The 25608-nt window shown below is 37.0% G+C and overlaps 1 protein-coding gene across 7 annotated transcripts in view; it reads left to right on the plus strand.

The window, feature by feature from the left end:
- Window positions 1-25608, plus strand: part of RABGAP1L (RAB GTPase activating protein 1 like) — a 255020-nt gene that overhangs the window by 139129 nt on the left and 90283 nt on the right. For all 7 annotated transcript variants that reach the window (XM_042786402.1, XM_042786400.1, XM_042786398.1 and 4 more), the window contains 4 exons: window positions 195-308; window positions 10105-10179; window positions 13839-13964; window positions 15314-15457. In XM_042786402.1, coding sequence (XP_042642336.1) covers window positions 195-308; window positions 10105-10179; window positions 13839-13964; window positions 15314-15457 — 459 coding nt within the window. The remainder of the gene's footprint in view (window positions 1-194; window positions 309-10104; window positions 10180-13838; window positions 13965-15313; window positions 15458-25608) is intronic.

A 25608-nucleotide genomic window follows, 5' to 3' on the forward strand; every position in this document is an offset into this window, starting at 1 on the left:
TAAACTGTCAAATTATTACTGCATCTGAGACTAGAGGATTTTCGGTTTCTTTTCAAAGCATTTTTGGAGGATGAGTCAGTAAAACAGTTATCTAATGTATCCACGTTGACTGCACATTGAATTTTATATTCTGTATGTGTAATTACACTGTTACTGGGCTAATACGCTGGGATTTTTCTCTCTTTTTTTTACAGGATTCTGCTCAAGAGAGTGTCATTACACGAGATATTCATCGTACATTTCCAGCACATGATTATTTCAAAGATACAGAAGGAGACGGTCAGGAATCTCTATACAAAATCTGTAAGGTACAGTCAGTACTCTGAATTTTAAAGTGTGTTCCATATTTTGCTATGACTGTATTGTGCCCTGCTAACCCTTTTCTGATCCAAGTCACTAATCAATAAGATTTTAAAGCTATATTTAGATTGCATGTGGAGAGTCTAGTGTTTTTGCAGTACTGGATAGCCTGAAGTACTTTTTATAACCTTGCAATTTGTGTCTCCTAAGATGCATATGAGAAGAGCGAGACTCAGGCTAGCTTTACTATGGGCAGGTTGATATCAGAGGTCTGCTTCAGTAGGAGCGTGGTGTAGTAGAACTTCTTTTGCTCTGCTGGTAGAGAGGTTTGCAGAGGAAGAGACACCCTCAGAGCAAGCTCTGCTATGAGGTTAAGCAAGAGTCTCTCTGGATAATTATCTAGAGAACAAGTTAGCTGACCTTTCCACAAGCAATGTGTGTGCATAGCTTTTCACTCATAGCTCTGATCAGAGAAAATTCTATTTTTTTCCAATTTGCACATAGGTAAGTTGAGGTACTAAATGAACAGATTTGTCCAGCTTGTACAGAGAGACTTTTAGTGCTCAGGAGAAATCCAGAAGATAGAATATTGCAGCTAAATAGGGAGTTCTGTGGCTGTCAGTTGCAGATTTTATTGTGTTTCTGGCAGTCAGTTTTCATTTTACTTTTTTTTTTTTTCTACTTGTAGAATAAATTATTGCTTTAGACAAAGCCATTTCCACTTCCCTTCCTTTTCCTTGTTACTCTGTTTCCACCTCCAGTTGATTAATAGACAGAAATGATGGAGTTGTCATAACAAGCAGAAAAGAGTGTCCTGCCTTTCAGGTATAATGATTCATATTCCTGTTCTCCAGATAAATTCCATGGTGATACAGACTCCTATTCAAACAATAATTTGGATGAGTGTTAAATATAGCTGCTTAGGTTACATATATTGAAGTTCACTGTCATGAGTAATTCACATTAAAAAAAAAAAAAGGAAAATATAAAAGAGCAGAGAGAACTTTGAACCAATTATATTAGTTTCTCGCTAATCTTGGAGGGCTCTAGAGGGCTACAAGAAAACAGTTCCTGTGCCAATCTTTGAAAAGAATAACTAGGACAATGCAGATAATTGTGGGCTTGTCAATTTGATATCAGTTAAGTGAAAAATGATGGAATAGCATTCAGCTTACCAAGAATTAAATGTGAGTATGTTATAATGAACGCCTGTGAATTTACTGAAAATAGATCTTGACAAGCTAATACAAAAAAATTAAAAACACATGTTTCATTGGTGAAGATAATTTTGTTGAAATTCCATAGAATGTGTATTCTGCCATGCAAAAAATGTATAAATGCTGGACAGGTTAGAACATGAGCAAGATACACATTAAAGAATTAAAACTGGCTAGCTAGCAAGTTACTGAACATCAGCACTGAATAAATGTATATCAAGCAAGGTGTCATGAAAAATCACTTGTTCATTCAACGTACTCTGGTTAGTCACGTAAACGAAAACGGAAGAATAATTTCTGATAAAGATACCTTGATGACACAGAGAAAAAGGGAATGGTAAATAATGAGGTGTTAAAGAATGTGTAGATAGATTAATCTTGTGTAGGAATAGAATGGCACCAGTATTTTACAGCTGCTGCAGATGCTTTTCATTTCTGTGTCCAGAATTAAAGACAACTTCTTCTACATTGGAAAGAATCTATAAGAGATCCATGCGGATGTTGAAAGGATTTGGGAATAGAATTTGGAAAGGAAAACTCTTTTTCAGGAATGAGTATCTCAGTCTATTTTGTTTAATAAAGAGGAGATAAAAGAATGGATCTGTCTGAACTAGAAGTGATTTGGAGGAATTACCTGTCTAGCGGGCAGCTTCACAGAGGCAGAGATCTCAGACCTTCTCGGGTTTTCTGTAGCAAAAGTGAAGAATTCTACTCGTCTTCCAAAGCTGGGAGCCTTCCCTGCTCTCAGGGCCTCTACTGCTTCTGCAGAGAAAATTGCTGCAGATGTTGGACCCCTTTTCTTGCAGGATCTCGATCAGAGGCCTGTCGGTGTGAACATCAAGTTGAGGACGGCTTTGCTTCTGAAGCATTTTGTATTTATCTACAGCTGAATGACCTTTGCCGCTTTCTCTTGACATGAACACGTTCCGCGTAGTATCTTTGCAGCCAGATTTCAATTTACTGCTCCAAACAGCTTTGTCTCATCAGCAGTCTTTGTTACTGTGCTATTTTTATGTGTTCTGTATGATTTGTGAATCTTTTCAACAGCATGAGCCCTAGCACGTCTTTCTGTAAGGTTCTGTGAGTGACCTTACCTTCATTTTGTGGGTGAGAGCTGCCTGTTTATTCCTACCTTTTGCTTTCTCTCCTTTAATCAATTATTTGAGTGCCTAAGAGGACCTTCTATGGTAGCTCAGTTCCCTGAAAAGACTGTGGGAAGGGATCTTGTTGAAGGTTTTCTAAAAATCCTAGGAGATTCTATTGACTGCCTCATTTTTGTATGTTGTCATTGGTTCAGAGGAGGATTTGGGAAGCATTGCTTCCTGGTAGAACAACTATATCCAATCTTCAACATTGAATTATTCATAAATTTACTGATTTTATACTTGACAGTTTCTACCTACTTGCCAGTATTGAGATCAGACACAACTGCTGTGTAGATTTCTAGGCAGCAACTTTTCCTTCATCCTTGCACTGTTTTCTTAAATGGCCGGGGCTCTGTTCTACAGATGACCTGTCTGTGGCTGGGTCTGACTAGACCTTGAGTTTATGATTGATATGATAAGTTTTAGAGAAATATTGTTAAAAGCTAATTAATTTGCTTATAAACTTGTCACTCCATTGGGGAAAAAACTTAATAATCTCTTGAAAGTAATGTTGTGGCTGCTTTATATCACTAGAATAACTTTTAACAGAGGTGCTGTGCACTCATGCCCTTCTTCTAATATGAAAGCAAGATATTTGAAGAGTGGGATTATTGAATAAGGCTAGAAAAGGTCTGTCCTCAAGTGGGAGGGTAAAAAGCTGGAGAGCATTTTCTTCATTCCCCACTGAAATGAGAGATGATCTGAGCTGTCAGATAAAAAGGAAAACCATTAAAAGCTCACTGCCTCATGTTAACGGGTCTGTCAGTTTTAGTTCCGTCTCTTAATCTCTTCTTCAGAACAGTAGGAAATCAGGAAAGATGGAAACTTTTTCAGTTACAGAACATTTATGTGACAAAGTATCTAAAAATAAACTTTAAGGCTGACAATGGTGATAAGGAATGAAAAGAGTTCCAGATTCTAGATTGGAGATTTCACTTGAGGACATCGCATAAGCTAGATTTGCACAGAGCAAACATCTTTGGGAAAATAGTTCTGTTTCTTGCACACTTTCTGTTTAAATACTATGTGAATTCTAGCTCTATTTGAAGAGCTCATTCTCTGCGTTACAATGCATAACAGAATAGTACTCTCGACCTACTTCCACGCGTGCATATGTAGTTAACAGCTCGATGCTCCAGGGAATCAAAGCACTTGGCAGAAATAGTCCTCTCAACTGTTTGGAGTGTATGCAGTGCAGCATTTAACGTGAGATGTGTTTTCTCTAATTTCCTGATTAAAGTAACTCCTATTTGAGAACCAACCACTGTGACTTTAATAGAGGGAAAGGAGCACGTTGCAGGGAAATCAGCCAGGTTAGCTAGGTGAGCGTTCTTACTGGGCAAACTGGAAAAGTAGGCACAACCCTTACCTGTTTTTCTGCAAATGGTTGAATTACTTTTAGAGATTCGGCGTTGGTGTTAGTGTTTTCCAGTAAACAAAGGCATTATGGAAGGATATGAATCATTTGTATCATGACATATTTTGTTACTAAATACTTACCTCCTTACTTGATCAAATTTGTATTTTTTTTCTTAACCCCAGTCATACTTGCGTGAAGGTTGTATACACAGGATCGGTGTGATAGCTGGTTTACTGTGAAACAAAACGCTCTGTTTTAGTCATCGTTCCAATGCCTGTTTGTTGGTACCCACATTAGCAGAGGGAATAATAAACTGCTTTTCTAGCAAAGCTAATACTGAATGGGCTCCAATATGGTTTCTTTGGCTCTCTTTGCTGTATAATTGAAATGTGAAAATGTCTTTGAGTTGCTCTTCTGTGACCAGTAGCTTCTATGCCGTGATAAGCTGTGAATGATGGATTACTCTTTGGCTCACCCTTCAGCATGGCAGAGCTGCTGCTCAGTGCTGTCCTGTAAGCTGATTGTCTAACTTTCATCCTTTTTTATATTTTCATTTCCATTTCATTGCAGCATCTCTTTTCAGGTGATCACCTCTTCTCAGCATGCACGTATTCTTCCACATTTTTCAATCCTTAGTATCTCCTCAGATTTACAAATGGGAGTTTTCAGTATTTGTCCACTTTAATTATTTCTCAGAGAGCAAATCTCTCTCTTTCCGATAGGAGTCTATTTGCCGATTTTAGAATAAACATAGGAGCATAAACAGAATTAGTTAAGAATTATTTTTCACCTATTTTTAGTTGTTTATTTTCTTTGCTTCTGGGTTGAAGAGCAATTTTAGTAAATATTGTTGTCTTGTTTCATGCAAAGGATTTTAAATGTTATCTTGTCTTCTTCCATTTACATATTAATAAGGTTCCTTCTCTGTGCATCTGTGCTCAGCAAGGAAGCAGGAGTACTGTTCTTGCATATGGGGTTTCTGCTGAGCCTGTACTAGAGAAAAGGTCAGGATTGTGAATCTTGAATGCTGGAAAGAGAGTAAAGGCTTTAGTACGTTCAGAGGCCTGCCTGGATAAATGTGAAGATTTCTTCGTTCTCTCAGCCCTTACAGCTCTGAAGAATGCATATTGTATAACATAACACGTGCCTCTTCCTAATACCCAATAAATCATTAATTAACTTCTAAAAGTACAGTTTTCAGTTAACACAGAAATTCCTTGTATAATGCAATACACCCTAAATTCTGCAGTCAGGAATATTATTACTTTCAGACTGTTAGCTTTATAATAAATTTAGGTATGGAGTTTCAGATTATGCTATCACTACAATTATTCAGCAGCCAAGCACATCATAAAATACCTTGTTGTGTGAGAAGTCTGCGTCCGAAGTATGGATGTGTGTTTTCTTGAGACAGACTCTTTTGCAGATACCGTGTCTTTTAACTCCACTGAAAGGGACTTCAGTGCAGAGCTGTGTCTGTATCAGACACTGACTGGATTCCCTAGATAATTTCTATCATTTTAATGAGAGGAAATTGGGCGTGTCGTTCTCCCCCAAAAAACTTGCATTCAGTTCCTGTTACATTTTCCTTTTTCCTGGGACACAGGTGCTGGATATCTCGTATGGCTGTTAACAAGCACTGTGCCAGTGTGCCTGTTGCTTTTTCAGAGAAGTGAGTGTTTCCTGTGCCAGGAAACATTATTACTGACAAGAGAGATATCGTTATTGCAGATGAGAGATGGAGATCTGTAGAGCCTCTGCTCATACCTTTCCCTCTGCATTGCCGTGAAGTGTGTGGAGGGGGAAGGAAAGCTCTGGAAATGTAAGACCTTTGTATGAGGCAGACACTAGAGAAATACATTTCATGAGCTCTCTGTAGTTTCTAATGTAATTGTAATGTCTGGTTTCTAATGTCATTGAGTTACTATGGTAAAGGAGAATTGGCAATGTGATTTTAAGCTGATATTTGCTAGATACTGTTTTTCATTTTGTTGGTTTAAGTACATTTGAACCTTCAGCAAGTATAAGCAATCATTTTTATGCTTATGAGGATGCAAAAATGATGAAAAACATTTCATTCCAGAATTTGAGGACTCTCTGCTCTTCCTTTTTTAAAAACTGCTCATACACAGTAGTTGCAGAAGTCCCAAATCTGAGATTTTAAATTCAAATCAACAACCTTTACATTAATCTTTTAAGTGGTACTTATTTGAAATTTTTCTGTCTACAGAAGATTCTGATCTTGGGAGATTTTCCTCCATTGATTCTTTTAGAGAAGAATTTCTGTCCATCTCTAGATTCTTCAGTCACTTTCCCGACATGGGTTCTCTACAATTAACTTTATTTGAGGAGACTCTGTTACTTCCAAGGTATTCACTTTCTAATGACGTACTAATAACTGCATAGCAGTTCTTCTCTTCAGAAGACAGATAACTATTTAAAAGATGTTTTAATTCTATGAGATCTTCATTTAGTTAAAATGGATAAAAGTAGGCTTCAAGTCAGAATCTTCATTAAGTCCCATTTATGAGACAGAGAATATTTAAAATCTCAGTTAACTGGAGTATTGTGATGGGACATTCCCCAAGAGCTTAAGCAAATAATAACTTTAATAACTCTAAAGAAGTCTACAACATTGTCACAGAGTGTCATGGGAAAAACCCGTTCTCTTGAAATCACAAAGTTACAATGACTGCAATGGCAATAGGGGATTTGGGATTTTGCTGTTTTCATATTTCACATGCAAAGACAAAATTAATGCTCCTCAGTCCTTTAAAAGGATAAATCTTAAATAATTAATCTTAGATCTATTATAGTGGTATCTGTAGGTAGCATCAATATTTTTGAGGCTGTTTTGCTTGATTACATCGTATTTCAGCAATATCAAGACCCGTAGGTTATTTAAACCAAAAAAATTATTACTTGGAAATGTAATAAGCATAAAACTTCAAAAACGTCTCTGCTTTGGGCAAATACAGTGAAATCACGTAGATTTTGGAGACTTCATTAAAAAATAAATCTTCAGTTACCAGGATTATGGTGCTTTGACATAACAGCAGAATCTTTCTCAGTTTGATCTAATTCTCATGCAGGACTGAAGTTGGTATCTGATAGCAGCTGCTTGTGAAGATCATATTTTGGGGAAGGACCTAGTGGAAAGGAATTTCAAAAAGCAAGCAGATCAAGTAGTTAATTTTTTTTTTTTTCATATTTGTTGGTTGCTTCAAGGATTTGGTAATGATGACATCCTTTTATTGGGATCCTCAGATGTTTTTCTCTTATATATCATATAGCTGTGTCCACTAATTAATTTGAAATTTTTTTTTTAATCAAATTACCCAGTACTTACAGATTTGTATTTCTGTGGATCACTTCTTCTTACAAACATTTCAAATTTGTCATCTATTCTTCTGATTTAATCAGCCAAGTAATGGTTTGCCAGTTTACTTCCCCCCCCCCATTTTTGGGTGAATATTGTCTGTTCTTAATACCTCTTTTATTATTTTTGTTCCTTTTAATTTATAATCTTTTCTGATACTCAGTTGGAGACAGATCCTTCAACACATCCCATGTTAGAAATGGTTCCAGCAGGATGACAACCCCTGCGATTCTTCTGTAATAAAGCAGACACAAGGAAAGTTCACATGTTTTTTTGCTATAGTTTAAATACAACTTTTCTACCTTGACCATATATTTTCCAAGTATAAAGGCTTTGCATTTTTGCTCTGAAAGTGTTTTAAACAGATTTATTACTAGTTTTAACTTGTTTAGGAAGTTGATTGTGAGAACGTTTCTTGATCTTCCTTCATATTTTTTTGTATTTAACATACAGAGTAAGGATTTTTTTGCAGCCTCCCGATTTTCTCTCTTTTGACGTAGTTTCGACTTGTTTCACAATCTCAAAAGCATATCTTTTTATTTCTGATAACTTTCTTTACTTGTTAATGTATTTCAGTTTTGGAGGCAGTTTGTTTGTTCCAGTGTGTTGGTTTCACAATAGTTATTTTAAAACGTGTTTGGATTAATTTATGGCTGTTTTCTGCAAATTATTGCGCTAATAATGGTTCTCACAACATGCCCATGCATTGATAACTTGCTATTAATTTTTCAGCCTGGATTTTTTTTTTTTTTAAAGTAAAGGTGTTGCTATATAGTTTGAAGAAATCATAAATAAAATTTAATATTTTTAATTCTGGATATCTGTTCCTAAGTGGAGCTGGCCTTTCAGAAGCAGAAATAATACATCTCTTAGGAAAGCTACAGACATAAAATATTAGGCATCCATAAAGTGCTAGATTTTGGGAACAATTAGATAAAGACTCATTATGATGATGATTAACCAGTGGATGGTTCTTATTAGTCATACACAATATTAATTTAAGTGTTGCAAGCAATTTTTGTTCATTCAGTGCTTAGTAGCTAAAGAGTAACTGTAAATTATATCTTTCCAAGAAAGCGTCCTTTTTTTATTTTCAATTCAGAGTTTTGTATCTGCTGTTGTACACTTCTAGAGTTATTTTTTATGTTTTACTTTTGTGGCTAGAGCTGATTTAAACTAGAAGACAGATTGTAATGGTTCATTTCATTTTTTTCAATAACTTACGTGAGTTGTCTTCTTGTATCTGCTTGACCAGTGAAACTGAGCAATGGATTGGGATTATTTTCCCTCAGATTCTAACTAATCCCCTCTAATGTACTTCAACAAAATGGTAAGCAATATAGAGAAACGGCAAAGAGCTGTAAGTCACAGTTCAGTTTTTCACAAAGCTACAAATGTATTAGGAAATGGATGGATGAATTGTTTATAAACAATGACCTGTAAAGAATATAACTCAGGTTATATTCTTTACAGAAATCTCTTCCGGACTCTTTAAAGAGTTCCTTATAAATATTTCGGTCTTAGTTTTTGCCCATCAGAATGAAAAAGGAAAGGTGGTTGAAAGGCTTCCAATATGGTTTGACCTTCATTTCAACATCTCTGGCAGAAAGTATTTGCACTTATGTTAATACTGTTGGCTGGAAAGGAGACATATCTCTTCGTGAGTCCCAGTTCTTCTTACCTTTTGCAGAGGCAGCTTAGCCGCCTTTGCGGTGCTGGGCGGTCGATGCAGGTGGGTCTGGTTCCCCCGCGTACCTGACATGGTTGATTCAGTCTCTCCCTGCTTCCGTTCAGTGAATCAGCAATCTTGATCTCATTCAAGACTTAAAAAAAGATAAGCACGGTGTTCCAGTTCGGGAGGTTCTCATCTGTAAACAGTCTTGGAGGCGGTGTGGGGGCAAGGCGGGTTTTCTGATTCACGTGGCTTGTTCCTCCCCGTTGCTCTGACCTTGTGCTTTTGTTTTGCCTGGCTGTAACCTTAGTACCTTCCTTATTCTCTCAGGATAGCTCTCTCTCCAATGTCAATCCTGCTGCTGCTTATACTTTCTCAAGTGTCTTCAAAATCTTAACATCCTCTGACATCTCTTTAAAAACAGTATCTGTCTTCTTGTCTTGGAAAAGTAAGGGGGAAGGAAAGGTTAGTTATTTTAATTTTGTTTTTTTAAGAGTAAGAAAAAAAGTACTATGTCAGTCATACCATAGGAAAATGAGTCTTGCTCATTCTTCAGCATAACAAGGACATGAAAAAACTGTTTCTGATGAAATTTTCAGGCTAGAGTAGTTCTTGGTAGTTTTCTAACAACCAACCTCAGGTCCTATACTTTCATGATGTCGGAACCTGCTTTTCCAAAACCAAGCAAGTACTCTCCCCACAACAAAAACTAACCTGGTTTTTATATCATATTTATTATATCATTAAAGCTATATCATTACTGATCTCAGCAGAATTATCCTTGATTTAGATGAAGGAAATTGCATCCAACTCTTTTCATGCTGTTCGAAAAAATACAGCATCTGTGGAAAACTGAGAGTGACCTGTAGATGTTTTCTTAAGTGCCATGAAAGCCTGTGCAAGAATGGTCACAATTTCACTCCCTTTATTATTTTAGCCTGCAAAGTATTACATATTCTGAATAGCTTCATTGATTATAATGCATTTTGATAATGCCTGTGTGCATTTATGTTGACTTTTATTTTTTCTAGGCATACTCTGTCTATGATGAAGACATTGGCTATTGCCAGGGACAGTCTTTCCTTGCAGCTGTGCTTCTACTTCATGTGAGTTAATTGCAAAATGAAAGCTTTGATATTTGAAACCAAAGCAGCTTTAAAATCAGTAGTACTGTAACATGCTATTTGACAGATATTTACTGTTGTTTATTTGTCTGTATTCATTTTCCTCTTGTTGCTTTTTGGCAAATAGTGACTAATGGCTTCTATCTTTATGAATGTGGATTTCCTTTATCTAGGGGAAATCCATTAAATCGTTGAGTACTTCTGTGACAAAAGCTGAAACTGGTTTGTTACATGTTAATATTTTCTTGTCATTTAGTTGTCACGTAGGTGAACTCCCTTTGTGTTTATGGGGAATTTAACTTTGGGAGATATTCTCAGAGTAGCTAACCAGAGCAAGCAGTCTCATTAATTTTCAGTGAGATTTTTTTCTCCTAGGGACATTTTATAATATCTTTTGAATGAAGGCTGAATTTTAACCTTGATATTTTAGCCTGTAGCCAAAAACTGTACAAAGTTTGATCTGTTGCTTCCTATATATACATGTGTGTATTTATAGAGATAGATAAATATGCATTTTTTATATTTGCAAGATGCTTTGTCTTTGATCTATCAGTGGAAAAGCAGCATATTCAAGTAGTGTGGATATTGTAAAGAATATCTGAACAAACCACCCAAACCCCCAACAACAGGCTCTTGCCTCCTTTTTCTGTCAGTCTTTAATTAATAAATTATTAATCACGGTCGAACTACATTTCAGACTGTGATTTTGAGTCAGCTGTTGGTGGTATATATGTTACACGTACGCTTCCTAAGGCACCTGGAACTCAACTTCGGATTAATTTAAGTTGTAATTCCTAGTGAGATCTATGACTCCTTGAAGACTTAAGGAGCATGATACACAGTGACAGTGTTACAGAGAAGCTGTAGATTCTTTAAGGGTAAACCTGAATTAGTCACATGTTACAATCCCACATATACTGCAAATTAGCTTATCTAACAGTTATTTTGCAATTAAATTTTTGCCCAAAGAAGGATTTTTAAGTTCCACTGGAAGAATAAGCCATTTTCAATACCAGAGTTGTTTAGAAATGAGTGGGTGTCACATTCTTAACATTTGACTAATACTTCAGCTTCTCTCACTGAGTTGTGTGCTGTCATTACTATAGAGAATCACCTCTGGTTTTAGTGTTTCTGGAGTTAGAAGAAATTGCCCTGTACACAGGGAATACTAAATGGCAATTACACTAATTTTAATATGCCCTTTATAACATTTGCTTTCATAATAGGATATTAAACTGAAATAATCAGAGAAAGGGGGGAAGGGAAGCTGTCTCAATGAGCTCATGTAAGTTGGGAGCTTCCCAGGATGTCCTCCAGCTCTTGTTTTTCTCAAATTCTTCAACCAATGTTGTGAATGCTTGCAAGACCCTTTCTAACTCTTCTGTCTTTGCATGGATTTCTAGACCCGTTCCCTTCCCTTTTTTTTTTCTGGGACAGGATATCCTTTCTCTTCAGTGTAGGTATCTTTCAGGGATGGTTGGGTAGCCTGAACCTCCATCCTGGATTTTTGTGGTTTTGCTGCTTTGATGAAATTCCCATCAAAGGCGAGCAGGTAACTTCTAATCACAGGGGGACAGTGTTGCCAACTCTAATCATTTTACTGTAAGTCTCACAGTATTTCACTTTTTTTTTTTTTTTCTTGTCGTTGTCAACTTTTCAGAGTCATTGCTATGTATTTTAAAGAATGGCAAATTTCTGGCTTTTGTGATTCCAACGAAAAGATGATAAGAGGCAAATATCTAAATGCTGAAAATCAAAATGGAAATGCCAAAATTATATGTTTTGCTTAAAGTAAATAAGAAATGAAAACCTGATTTATAAGTTTGAATTCTTGGGGTTGGTAATATTGGAGAACCTCTATCCACGGAGAGTGAGGACTCTGTGGCCTCTGCCTGTAAATGACTTTGGCCTAGTACTTACCTCTCTTCCTGCTCCCTCTCCCTGTCTCGGGGGAGGAATGACTGTCAATGCACGTGTGTCTGATTGCATGCAAGGTAGGTGTGCTTGTGCATGAGCATCTGTCAGTTTATTAGAAATAATTGTTACTCTACCAAAAAACCTGAAATTTACATTCATCTTATTATAGAGCAGATTCAAGCCTTTTGGTCAGGATAAAACTATTTCTTCCCTTTACTTTGTCTGCAGCTTTTTTCCACTGTCAGAGGGGATCATTCCATCCAGATAAAATTGTGATAAAGAGCTTTTTGTTTCCTAAGAGCTTGTCCTAGGTGAATCTAGCCTGGACAGGTAGCTAGCAGCTGATCTGGCCGTTCTTTATACTAACTAGTTGCTTTCATTTATGATGTCTGAAAATGAAAATGGAGGTGTCTGCCCATGGCCCTGGAGACAGGCCATAATCATAGGCTGAACATAAAAGATGAAACCCTGGAGGTAAATATCAAGAGACTAAAATTCTCATTGAAGAAAATACTGAGCTTTTATTTGTTCCTGATATTTGATAAGGGGTTGGCAAGAGGCTGAATGAGTGAATATACTAAAAGGTCAAAAGTTGTCATTCTTGATACTCAATAATTGTTTTCATTTGCTACAACGTGGTGCCTACAAAAGAAATGTTGTTTTTAATGTGATTGAAAACCTGGTTGGGGGTCTGCAGTGACTCTGCTTGTGCCTGTCTTATTATTGTGTTATCTGAAGGCATGGGGGCAGTGGGGGAGATGTCTTATCAGTGGAGGTTTCATGACATGGGGCTTCCCACAAATTCAACGTTCATGGGCTGAAGCCAACAGATGTAACTTTAGAGTGGCTCACATAGCTTGTCTTCTAGTACCACCTTCTAAAACTGAGTTGGATGAGAACTTTTGGCAAAATGAAATAGGAATTATGGAGATAGGGCTTCTGAAAAAATCATGATGCTAATAGATGGGATCAGCTCTCCTGAGCTCAGAAGTAGGTCCTGAAGGCAAAATTTGTAATTTCCTTATTCATCATGGAAACCTGTCTTTAGAGATTTTGATGTCCTGGGGTTTGGATGAAAGTAGATTAAGCATTATATTCACTAAGTGTTGGCTATACCTTAGTTCTCCTGGGTTTTTCCCTTTTAACCAAGTCTCTCTCATTAGAAATCACTATCAGTTTTTCTCTTTCTTTCTTCCTCTCCTTTTTTCTTCCTCTCCTTTTTTCTTCCTCTCCTTCTTTCTTCCTGTCCTTCTTTCTTCCTCTCCTTTTTTCTTCCTCTCCTTCTTTTGTCCTCTCCTTCTTTCTTCCTCTCCTACTTTCTTCCTCTCCTACTTTCTTCCTCTCTCTCTCTTTTTGTCTCTCTCCCTTTCTTAAAAATTGTTGTTCTGTAGATGAGGCTTGTATACTGCTTGTTCTCATATCTGTTTGGCAGATATAATACTGCTGACAGTTGTGCTGCTGTAGGTGTGTATAGTTACATGAACCTATGATATGATCCCACATTTTCTTCAAAGAATGTCTTACAGAACCAAATCAAGGTGCTCATCAAGGAGACTAGTCCCCTTGAGATTTTAGTTGCTTAATTCTACATTCAGTGTGCTTTTTTGAAAATTGTAACATATCCGTGGTTCTGAATTGATCATGCATAAGGGTGTGTATTTGTGTAATGCATTTTCAGCCTCAGTTCAGTTTTTAAAATTATGTTTGTGTATTTTTCCAAACAGATGCCGGAGGAGCAGGCATTCTGTGTATTTGTGAAAATAATGTATGACTATGGCTTGAGGGACCTCTACAGAAATAACTTTGAAGATCTCCATTGCAAATTTTTCCAGCTCGAGAAGTTAATGCAGGTGGGGCCAGGGTAACAAATTCTTCTACTTTCATAAATGGAAATACTGGCGTGAAAGAAGAAATTAATGCTTTGCTTTGGATAATAAAACCCCTCTCCTTTTAGAGGTGGGGTAGAACCAGAGCAGGGAAGTTTAATATCTGGATCCAAACATCATGAGTCAGATTTATTTGTAGTTTCTTTTGTCTTTCATATTGCAATCTTGCTGCTAATCTTTGTATCCAAGGAGAGTAGGTATCTGTTTTTATTCCTCTCTCTGTTTGCTTACTCTCTCTCTTCCCTATTTCATGGTGTTGCTTAGAGGGAATGTCTCTGTTCTATTAAGGCCAGAGTATCTTTTGGACTGCCATGATCAGTGTCCTACTTTCTAGGAATTATGTTGGTGGTTAAGAGGTCAGGCAAATCAGGACATCCTGATGTTTATGAAATATGAATCATTTTGTAGCTTTTACTGTGTTTTCAATATGTTGCTCTTTTTTCAGATGGAGTTATTTCATAGTCAGAGCAATCGAAGATAAATAAATGGCTGCAAGTTTTACACATTGTTTCTCTGACTATTAAGGAGTTACTAACAGTTCATTAAGCTTTGACCTGTGCTTCTGTTAGCATAGTGAAAGATAACTGCTGGAGTCAGTTATCACACATGACTATATATACCTCTCTGAGATACAGTAAAATCAAACAAAACAGACCACTGTTAATTTAATGATCCTTTTTCTTCAGATGTCAAATTGTGCGTTCTTCCTGCTTGATGTAGTAGAATTACATACTAATTAATTTGATACTTCAGCATGTGGTCTTCTCAATATTTACATATGTTAACAAAAATTTTTACTTTCTTAACTGAGTATGAATATATCATCAGTGTACCCTAGGATTATCAGTGCTTATTTTGTGTTGCTTGTGTATGGTCCTAGTTAAAGAAAATGTCTGATGGAGTTGTGGGCTTTGATTTCAAACTCTGCAAGGTGATCTCCTTGTTCTAGTATCCAATAGCAGAAGCAGTTATAGCAAGACACAGCAAAGGAATAACTTAAAAATATACCCTATGCATGACATAGATTTCACACCACTCTGCCTTTAGACTGCTGAAGATTTTGTAGTTTCTCAGTATAATCTCAGTACATTATTTGATACCGTGATAGAATCCACAGTGGATATCTTAGTAAAAACTGTAACCATGGGCACTGAAATTTATGAAGAAACAACATTTCCATTGCTCAAAAGAAGCCAGGATTTTACTTTGTTGTGTTTTTTCAGTGTTTAGCAACCTGGTACTTGCTGGCAGTGTACATGAAGAACTCGAATTAATGAGTAATACTTAAGCATTTATTTTTCCCTTTATTCTAGGAGCAGTTACCAGACTTGTACAGCCATTTCTCAGACCTCAATTTGGAAGCTCATATGTATGCATCCCAGTGGTTCCTCACTCTTTTTACTGCCAAGTTTCCGCTCTGCATGGTCTTCCACATCATTGACTTACTACTTTGTGAGGTAAAAAAAAAAAACAGAATCAGAAAGCCCTTCCTCCACAAATCTTTTTTTGTTTCGTTTTGTTGGAGTCATTTACTGTTTAATTTCAAAATGTGTGTAACTAAATTATGTAGAAACCATGGTTATATTGAAAAGAAGATGTTCAGTGAAATGCTAGTTTGGTTTTAAAATTATAATTGTGGATTGCCTCATTCTTTGCTAAGGGATCTAATTAAGAATATCTGATGCACACATCTGTTCTTCATTTAATTTGTTAAATAATTTATTCAAAGTTAGGAATTCTAATTTCTTGAAGATACCTAGTAGTAAAAGCCTAGCAGGCTTTTAGAGGGAAAGCTCTCCAAGTTGTCTGAGTGCCCGCAGACAGTAAGGGTACTGCATGTTGCTTTGATGGCCTGATATTAAATAGTGAGAACTGCCAAACAGCACAACTGAATGAAGCTCTTTCCTTTTGTTTTTTACCCTCCTGTTCCAACTAAGGAACGCATTACACCAGATAAAAAATGATATGTTTCTGTATTATAGATATATCTGCTCTTCCTCTAAAAAAACAGACAGAATAGATTGATAGTCTGGAATGTTTATTTTGGTGAAATACTAGTACTTCCTTTTGTCACCAGGAAGTCAGGGCATCCGTGGGATTAAGCTTGTTTTTGAAACTGCCACTGATTTCCTCTCCAATTTAAATGGGTCACTAACATAAAAAAATATGAATAAATAAAATAATTGAGAATTTTAAATGCAAACGGCTTCATGAGTATGCAATGCAGGTGGCTGTAGTTCACTCTGTTAATTTTTATTGTGAAATATTTTACTTGCAAATTTTCAGGCTTTGCTGCACATGCCTTGGTAGCATTCATTGTTAAACAAATAGTGTCCACCACTTCTAACTCAGTATTTTCTTCCTGAAGAGTATTGCTTCTTCTGAATAGTGGGGCTCAGTTATCAAAAAGAGGAAAGTTAATACTGCCAGGTATCCAAGTGAGTGCAAGAGGTAGTAATGGTGAGGTGATTTCACATATACATTGAAATATCTGAGCTTTATTTCTTTCACAATGTCTTGATTATTTTAAGTAAGCAAATAGAAGAAGCAGAAAGGTTGCTCGTTTAGCTGCTCCCTGTCTTCCTCCTTGGTTGTGCAGTAGGCGAACACAATCCCTTGATCACTTTTGAACTGTTAGTGAGTTAATTTTCAGAATGAGCTTCTGGTGTGGATTTGATCATTCTTTGTCAGTTTAATTCATTGCTTCATTGTGATCTTTATGTAGAGCTTCATTCAGAGGTGACCATTTAAGAGATTGCTTGTGAAGAAGTACAGCACATAATTTCATAGTGGTGATTATTGTGATAGCACCATAGTTACATCCTGTCTGAAGCTCCTGCACTTTTTATTTTATCAAGTTTGATGATAAAATATGCTGAAGAAGTCTTTTAGTCATGGTGAATATAGATTTAATATTTAGAATGAGAAAAAAACCCAACTCTTAAAAAATTTGCATTCATCTCACATCTGGCAGTGTTTATATCAGCATGGCTGAAGGAATTACTCTGGGAAAGGTGGTGAAAGAATCCAAGGAGAGCGTGCAACACTAGAGTCTGCTAGCAAAAGGGACACTTGTTAGCATTTGTGGAGGGTAATCATGTAAAGCTAAAGGAGCCTCTTTTACTGACAGCTAAAAATAAACCAGAAATTGTAAGAAAATTGATTTCAAGTGAGAAGATAAATACAGACATCTTGAGAAGCAGTGGGACAGTGTGTAGACAACATATTGAGGCAACAGTGTAGACAATCAGAAAACTGCTCCTAAGATTCGTGGGTCCACCAGTCTAAAGTAACAGGCACTTCTGAGAATTTGTGGGAAGAGTGTAGACTAAAATCATATTGAACTAAAAATCTAGTTGGCCCTCATCATAGGAGGAAAGTAAGATCTGAAGGCACATGGTCATAGACAGAATAAGGAAGAAACCATTTCTTAATGGAGGACTGAAATCATACTGTGAAGCTGTCTGTCCAGTCAGCCTCCAGAAAGAGTAACGGAGCGGTCAAAAATAATTTTTGTCTGCATTAAATTGTTCTTTACTTTATCTCTGAACAAACAGCAGGCCTGTAATTCCAGCAACTGGAAGGAGAAAAAACAGTTGCAGCTGCTAAAAGTGGAACATACTCTTTTGAAAAAAAAAAACAACTCAAAAAATCAAGAAACCTTTGAAGTGAACTGACTTGTGTTTTTAAAAACAAGCTTCCAGCCTTCTCATTAATTTGTCATAGATACAGATGAATTTTAAATAGCCTTCAACTTCCTTCCTGACTTTGCTTTCTCCACATCCCTGTCCTGTCTGTTGCTGACAAAATGTTTACATTCTATGCAACTCTTTCATGAAAGAAAAATATTAGGGGAAGAAAAACTGTTAAAACTGTTGCTGAATGGGTGCTGCCAGCTAGTCATTCCAAGGGAGCTTCTTTGGTCCCCATGAAAATACTCGAATTATGGATGAACAATTTGCATTGACCAAGAGTTTTTGTATGGGGTGTGGGTTTTTTTTTTAGTTTTTGACGGTTGCTGGAAGAGTGAAATTGGTCCTCACAGATATTCTTTAACTTTCAATCCAGAGAGAAAAACTACCTGTTGGAAATGCTGTAGTTCCACAGCTAGCCAGGGAGGCACATTTCCTTCCCTTGCTTGCACGGTGGAACAGTAGCACAAGCTGGGGAGTGGACCTCCTGGGCAGGAACGTATCTTATGAAAAGGTCGCTAATTTTATGATGGGAATTAAGTTTTATGGGGAGATTTTTAAAGTCTCATCAAAGTGAGTGCCATTACAGTCAAGGTCTTTCCATCATTCTCATATTAAATATGACTTGATAGAAGGAACAATTTTATTTAAATTCATATGAATTTGGGACTTGCCATGGCCTCTCTGTCGTTGAATTCTTTCATCCTGTTGTCTTCCTAGGACTTTTTTTTTTAAAAAAGTTCTTCCCAGGCTGTTGAGGATGGGATTCAACCCCCAAATTACCGAAATTTCCAGTGGCCTTGGAATACTGACTCAATAACTCTGGGACAGAATCTATCACCCATCCTTATCTAGAAAATAAGTATTTTGGAATTCTTTGTCTTGCCTACAACAGAAGCTTGAAGAGAATTTTGAGCTTGCAGGCTGGTATTCCACAGTGCCATGGTACCTATATAAGGCTTGACTGCTTGTAATAATAAACAGAGACCTATTGATCCAGTTGAAAGTTTTCACGTGGTTACAGCAAACTGCCTGTTCCTGAGCCTGGCTACATTGATAAATTTTAACGTCAGCATCAGCTGAAGATCCCTCTGCAATGTTCCTTTTAGCTGCCTGTTTCAACTGTTTCATTTGTCTCTTCCCTTTTTGCTATTTCTGTTTGCATTGAATAACAACTTTGTTGATGAAATTCAGAGTTGTATTTGGACTTGTCAGTCTTATCTATCAATATGACATTATGTTATTGAACACTTCGTGAACCTGCTCTGTTTTGCTGTTTCTTTTTGTTCCATTTTGAGTTATTTATTTAAAGTCATGCTCAGAAATAGCGACTCATCTAGGTAAAGTGCATGTTGCTTAGAGAGCTGTCCCCAGTGTAACTGCACCTGGGTTATGCTATAGGATATCAAAGAGGTGACATTTAACTTTATTCTGCATTTTAAAATGTTCGATTTAAAATGAAAATCTGTGTTTTTAAAGCACTAAATAAGCGACATTAATTAGGTATTAGAAGAGAAACAAACCCAAACCAGTTGGCAGACAATTTATAAGCATTTTTAATATTTTCATTATTTTTTTCTGCTTAAAAACGAAAATACTTTAACCGATTGTGAAATATACAATACTGCCAAAACTAAAGGAGGTTCAGAGCTGACACCATCAGTTCCATTATTAACCTAGAATTTTGAGACGTTCTTGGTAACCTCTGTTTTAAGACAATCTGGCTGGTTTTGTGTGCAATTCTGTGCAATTCTTGGGAATATAAAATACTTAAGGACTGTGCTTCTCTCCGTTTAAGGAGTATATAAAAAACACTACTACATGCTGCCTTTTCTGGTCTGGTACAGATATTTGTTTATTTTAGTGTCAGTAATTACATAGTCTTGTTACAAAAATTGATAGTTTGACTACTAAGGTGCCATTCTGTGATCAAGACTGAATAGAAAGGTGTACAACTGATTATCTATCAATTTTTAATATGAAATAATTTAATGTTTTCTAATAACAAAGTGAAACTACCTTTTGCAGGACCACACAGCAGCACAGTGGAAGAAGTGGGAACTGAAAGCTAGATGCTGTAATTCCTTGGCCTTTATTTATCAACTATTGCTTTCAGAACTTTGTATAAAAAAACTTTTATAATCAGTTTTGAGAAACTATCTGTGATAATGAAGGCCGATGGATCTTTTTTAGAAATCTTCTAAAATGTGAATGACTTGGTGCTGATAAACGAGCACTTAGATAGTAAAGATGTAGCGCCATTTTGTGTAGATGTGGTTCCTGGGAGCACTGCTTCATAATGAAATAATTAAAATCTCAGAAGAATGGTAACTATTGATGCTGAAGATTTGATTTCTGTCTTATGTGTGTCTTGCTGAAGAATGGATGTGCCAGGAAACACTATGCCGTATGGTATTACTCAGACAATGAGACCAGTTGTCTCTGCGTGTTAGTACTAACTGAGGAGTAGATACCATAATAGCCTGCTATTTTGTATCTGTCACTGTCAGATACTTCTGTGATGCCTTCAACAGAGTTGAGAAAGAACAGATTAACATTTTAATTTATTAAACTTCCTCAGGAATTGTATCAGGAACAAGCCCACTTCCTCTATAAATCTGCACTCAGATGAAATGTGAATTAAATAAAAGGTTGTGTACAGTTTTTATCTTCTGTAGATCTATAGGGGAAGAAAAATGGAACTTTTTGGAATTACCTGTTGTTGACACGTTGCAGTGCATTTGTTAACTATTCGTTACGAATGCTTTAATAAATCTTACAATACAGCAGACTGGACTTGGTAGAAATAAAATTTCTTTTAGTAAAAGTATATTAAAAGCTAAACTTAAATTTTAAGTAGGTATAGATCTGTGCTGAAACTGCCTGCATTATTTCAGTACTATTTACAAAAGTAAAGTCAGTGTCATACATGCGAGTTGGAAAAGGCTGGGGGTGTGGGGGTGTGTGTGTTTTCCTTCTTATGAATAGAGGCGATTAGTCTTTGGCATTTAGACTATGTCCTTCTTCCTGTCTGTTGCTCTTAGCTCTCTAGCAGGCATAATGCAGTCTCCTTTCTCAAGCCTTTATCAGCCACTGCTGTTTCATGTAAAGAGACTGGGAAAAATTTCTTTCTGAGACTGCTATATCTAGCTTTTAATTAATTTAAGAAGAAAGAGAATGGGTTGTCTCTCAGACTAGATGGAAGACTAGAATTTGAATGTACATGTCCAATGGTAATGCTGGATTGCTACATTCAAACAGCTGTTGAACTATTAAAATCTTTTTTGATGCAAAAACTTGAGGTTTGCAATGGAGTTATCTCAGGTTTTCTGGTCCTGGATGTTTTGCTTTTATGTATTTAGACGAGTTATTTAAATCCATGCTAAAAGTAATTTTAGCATCAGTTTATCTGATAACTACAGCTGTATTCCACCATGGGGTGTTTTCTGTACTAGAACAGAAATTAAAAAGAAATTAAAAATTATGTAGTATTTGATTGTGCATTTCATGCATGAGGAACTCTTTAAAGCTTTTGTGTGTGTGTATTTAAAACATTCTGATTATAATGATAAATTTAAGTTATTCTCAGAAAGAAGGTCAGAAGAAGTAATAGGTGCTTGGATATAAAATTTTAATCAACAACAGAAATATTGGAGGTATGTAATACTGTGTTCTGTATTGCCACAGGGACGGGGAAACACGAAACGTTCTATTAACTTCTAAAGCTACACAGAATTTATACTAATTCAAGCTTGGACTGAGGAGAAAAGTATTTTAATAGAATACATCTAAGAGGTTCTTGGAGAGTCACAGGGTTTAACATAACTCTTTACACTATGTAGTCCAGCTGTTCCTGTGAGCATCCATAATTTATGTATCTTCTATTCATAGCTGCAGCTTGTTTATCCCCAAAATAATGAGGCTGGTGATAAATGCTCAGCATGAGCAAAAAGAAAACAGTCGCACAACAATCTGCAATTCGAAATAACTTATGTGAACAGAAGGTTCATCAACATCTTTTTGGTGATGTTGATAAATATTGTGGTCCTAAAAAGTTTAGGTTGCTTCTGTTTCAGAAACTGTTGCAAGATACAGGTGAAAAATTACCAGAGATGAGGATGACCTAGTTTGTGCCTCAGAGGGAAGAGGCATCTAATGCCAGTGTCACAGTATGTCTCTGAATTACTTTCCCCATTGCTGCCGAAATATTTTAGCCACTTACTAGTTGATGTTCACTTGGTTGATTTTTCTAGGAATACAGTAAATTTCCATAATGCTTACTTAACACCAGTGCCATCTGCTGTATTTGAATAGCAGCATATTCTAAGCAGTCTTGGCAGTCCTCAAAAAACGCTTCCAAAATAACTGAAGGAAAGTATCACAAATGGGTGAGAGATATTCTGTGAACAAATCCAGAAAACTTAAGCTAATTTGGGGACTGTTTTTAAAAAAGAGGGTAGTGCAGTCTGTCTGTGCCAAAACGATTCCCATTACTTCGTGCTTGAAATCTGAGGCCGTACTGAATTATCTAAGTACGTAAAATCAAAGCGTGAGCTTTGCATTCGAGTGATGGGTGGAAGGGGAAAATTAATGTCGAGGTGCAGAGAGGCAGGAGCCAGGACTGTGTGGTGACAGAGGAAGGGAGAAGGTGAAGAATTAATACAGGGAAGGAGACTGGACGGAGCGCAGGGAAGCAGGACATTGATTTGACATAGGCATGCGTTTTCCTTCATGTTACGTGACCACAGTGTAGAGGCAGAAGGAGGCACAGCTCTCTCAAGAAGAGATGTTCTGAACCCCTCATCTTGTCTCGAGAAAATTGTGGTCTGGATGATTCCTGCTCCTTCTGAGCAGTGTCTGACAACCATTCCCCATTTCCATATGAGAGCTGGAGGACTTCTCTTATCTACAGAGATATGAGGCCTCTTTTTCTGTCCTGGCTGTATGTGTGTGATAAGGCTCTGGATGCTCAGTGTGGATTCAGGTCCATTTCTTTGTCCCCATATTAATCAGGTTTGGAACGAGAGAAAGGAATGTCCAAAACCCCTCTAATGTAAACCTCTGAAAACCAGAAAAGTAGTGTTAGTGTATGGCACGGTCAAGCCAATGGGGAAAGCACGCTGCCAGCCCGTAACCACCTGCCTGTGAGTTCAGAACGTGCCACTGCAGAAATACCCAGTGTCACGGAGCCATGAGAGATGTGGGAATGACTTAAAATTCTCTGGCTATAATTTTTTCTTCTTTGAAAACAGTCACAGAAGCTGGAGAGAAAAAAGTGTTAATCTCATAGCACTCTTTACCTTCATTCAGCCATAGCAACATCTCAGCAGCAGATTACATGAAAATCACCCAAAACATGTAAACATTTACTGGCACTCCTAAATCCTATTAATTTCTGTTAAAAGCAAGCAACCAAACAAAATTACATGCAAAATCATACTAATACAGGTTCATGGTTGCCTGGTAGTATTTATCATGTGCCTTTTTCATGCTGCAAAATACAGAAAAGTGGCACAGTAAATACTGAATCCCATGGTGCCATTTTCACCATCTCAATGGTACCTGCTTATCTAATAATTCAGTCAACTGGTTTTAATTGGGTTTATGTATTATTCACAGCATCATAGTATTAGGATGGAGATTTCCCTATTTTCTTTTCTTCTTTCTTGTGTTACAGCATTTCCTGTTGTGAGTTATTGTAGTAGGCAATGTATATGGAGTCACTGGGGGAAACCCAGTCTGAGAGGTTGACTATGCCTCATTGTTAGCAGTAAGATCTCTGTGCAGTTTCTTTTTTATTTTTGTCTCTCTAATATAACTGTTTGTTAAGAAAGCTGTATCTGTTGCTTACACAAAGCTTGCTATTTTATATTGTGCCTTGTTTGAATACGAGTTAACCTTTCTTTTCCTTACTTGTCTTGTCATTGAACTAGAATAAATGTACAAGCCATATAAACTATATGTGAGTAGGAGACATTAATTAATGTGCATATCTTTGCAGAGTGTGCTTCAAGTCTGCCTTACTTAACAAAAAAAGAAATTTGAGCTTCAGACCATATATTTATGTTGTCAGCGAAATAAATACATTTGTGACATTTCTGAAGTTTATTGTGAACTCTCAACATATTAGAGTTGCCAAACAAATATTTTACTGGAAGCAGTCCAAAACATAAATAGGATTTTAGTTCTCCTTTAGAGTTTGTAACCCCAGTTACCCTCTGTGGCTCCTTTGAAAGAGTGTGCAGCTGAACACATAATTATGAAACACTTTTGAATTACAAAACAATGTCAAATTAACTTCAGTTGAATAGCTAATCTCTCTTTTTAAAAAGGAAAATTCAGTTATTAGAAAGCTGGAACAGGTTAACTGGTTCTCCTGATGGCATGACATGTGATGCTTGAGACTTCTCAGACCTTAAGGAGGTGCTCGGTTGACCTTCACTTCTATTTTCTTTACCCGGTGCTGAGCTTTAGAGAGTATTGTCTCAATATCTTCACCGTGTCCTCCTACACGTCATGCATATCTAGCAGCAAAACCACAGATAAGGACACTAATATTAAATGAATTTTCCATATATTTTTGAAGGGTTTAACTTACTTTTATTTGTGAAAATGATACAGAGGGCATTGCCTTATAACCAGAGGAAGGTCTGTCAGGTGGTGTGGGTTGGAGAGGGAGAGATACTAGTATTTAATGTAGCCTACCTTCTGCCAAGGCTTCTATCATTAAAGAAAAGCTTTAAAACAGGAGATAAATTCTGAAGTTGTCCAGATACTACATGATTAAATTGTTTGGCCAACTCTTCTGCCAGCTCCATGCTATGCTGTTGAGCTTTGCCACTAGAAAGTGCTGGTTTGCTGCCCCCCGAACTCCCTTTTTTCTGGATTCTGGATCGATTTTCTGGGTCAAACAGATAGATATGCCTCCTCCCTCTAAAGGAAGTCATGAGCATCCTCTCTGTCACAGAGATCTCGCTGAGTACAAACTGGATCCTACAAAATCAGATCGTTACCGTTCTCTGTTTGTTCTTTGTTCCCAATGTTTTTTTCAGGCCTTTTCGAAAGTCATTGTATTTCAAACTGCGGAGGTACTCAAAGTGAGGACTCCTCAAAGAGTTCTTCCATCTGCAGAAGGAATCTTGGCCTCAGAGCAGATTAAGGGACTGTGAAAATTTCTCACTAGAAGAGAGTTAATGTAATAAGAATTGCCATGTATTTTAAGCCAGCCTTAATTTCAGTGCACATGTGCCATTTCCAGTTGAAGTGTTTCATTTTTACAGTCATGAGCTATAGTTTCACTGTTTTGCCCATGAGAATGTTACCTACAATCTCTGTCAGAAATTAAGGTCTTCTGACATATAATTCAAATAAAAGGATGCTTCCATGAAGGGCAATCATAATGAGTTAAATGGTGACCTACCAGATGGTGAGTGTGCATCCCAGCACTGTCATCCCAGTGGGTATGAAGGGCTCTTCTGTAGAACTGTGCTCTTTCTTCTTAAGTCCTGTCCCATAAACAGTCAGCATGGCAGTCAGCAGGAGCCATACAGAGACTGTATGATAGCACAAACTCTAAAATTTTTCCTTTCCTACTCCTTATCTTACCATCTCGACTGCAGAATAGTCAAGAGTTGTCTGCTTTGAAGTGAGCTAGTTCCTTCTCTAAAACTCCTGAGCTTAATGAGATCTGTTAAAATGCTCTGTGCCTCTACACAAGCTTAAGAGGGTTCTTAAATAACACCTGTTGGGAAAAAAGAAGATACTGTGCAGATGCTTAACTGGGCAGATAAGCCAGGCTGTCATAGAAACTGTTGGCCTTCTGCAAAAGGCTAGTTAAAAGCTCCCTGGAGGAGGATATCCACATGCCTCATTTCTGGGATCCTTGCCTGTGGGCTTCATGTCTTCGAGCTGTGCAG

The sequence above is a fragment of the Tyto alba genome, unplaced genomic scaffold (genome assembly GCF_018691265.1).
Source record: "Tyto alba isolate M040663 unplaced genomic scaffold, T.alba_DEE_v4.0 Super-Scaffold_1000006, whole genome shotgun sequence".
In the NCBI taxonomy this organism is placed as follows: Eukaryota; Metazoa; Chordata; class Aves; order Strigiformes; family Tytonidae; genus Tyto; species Tyto alba.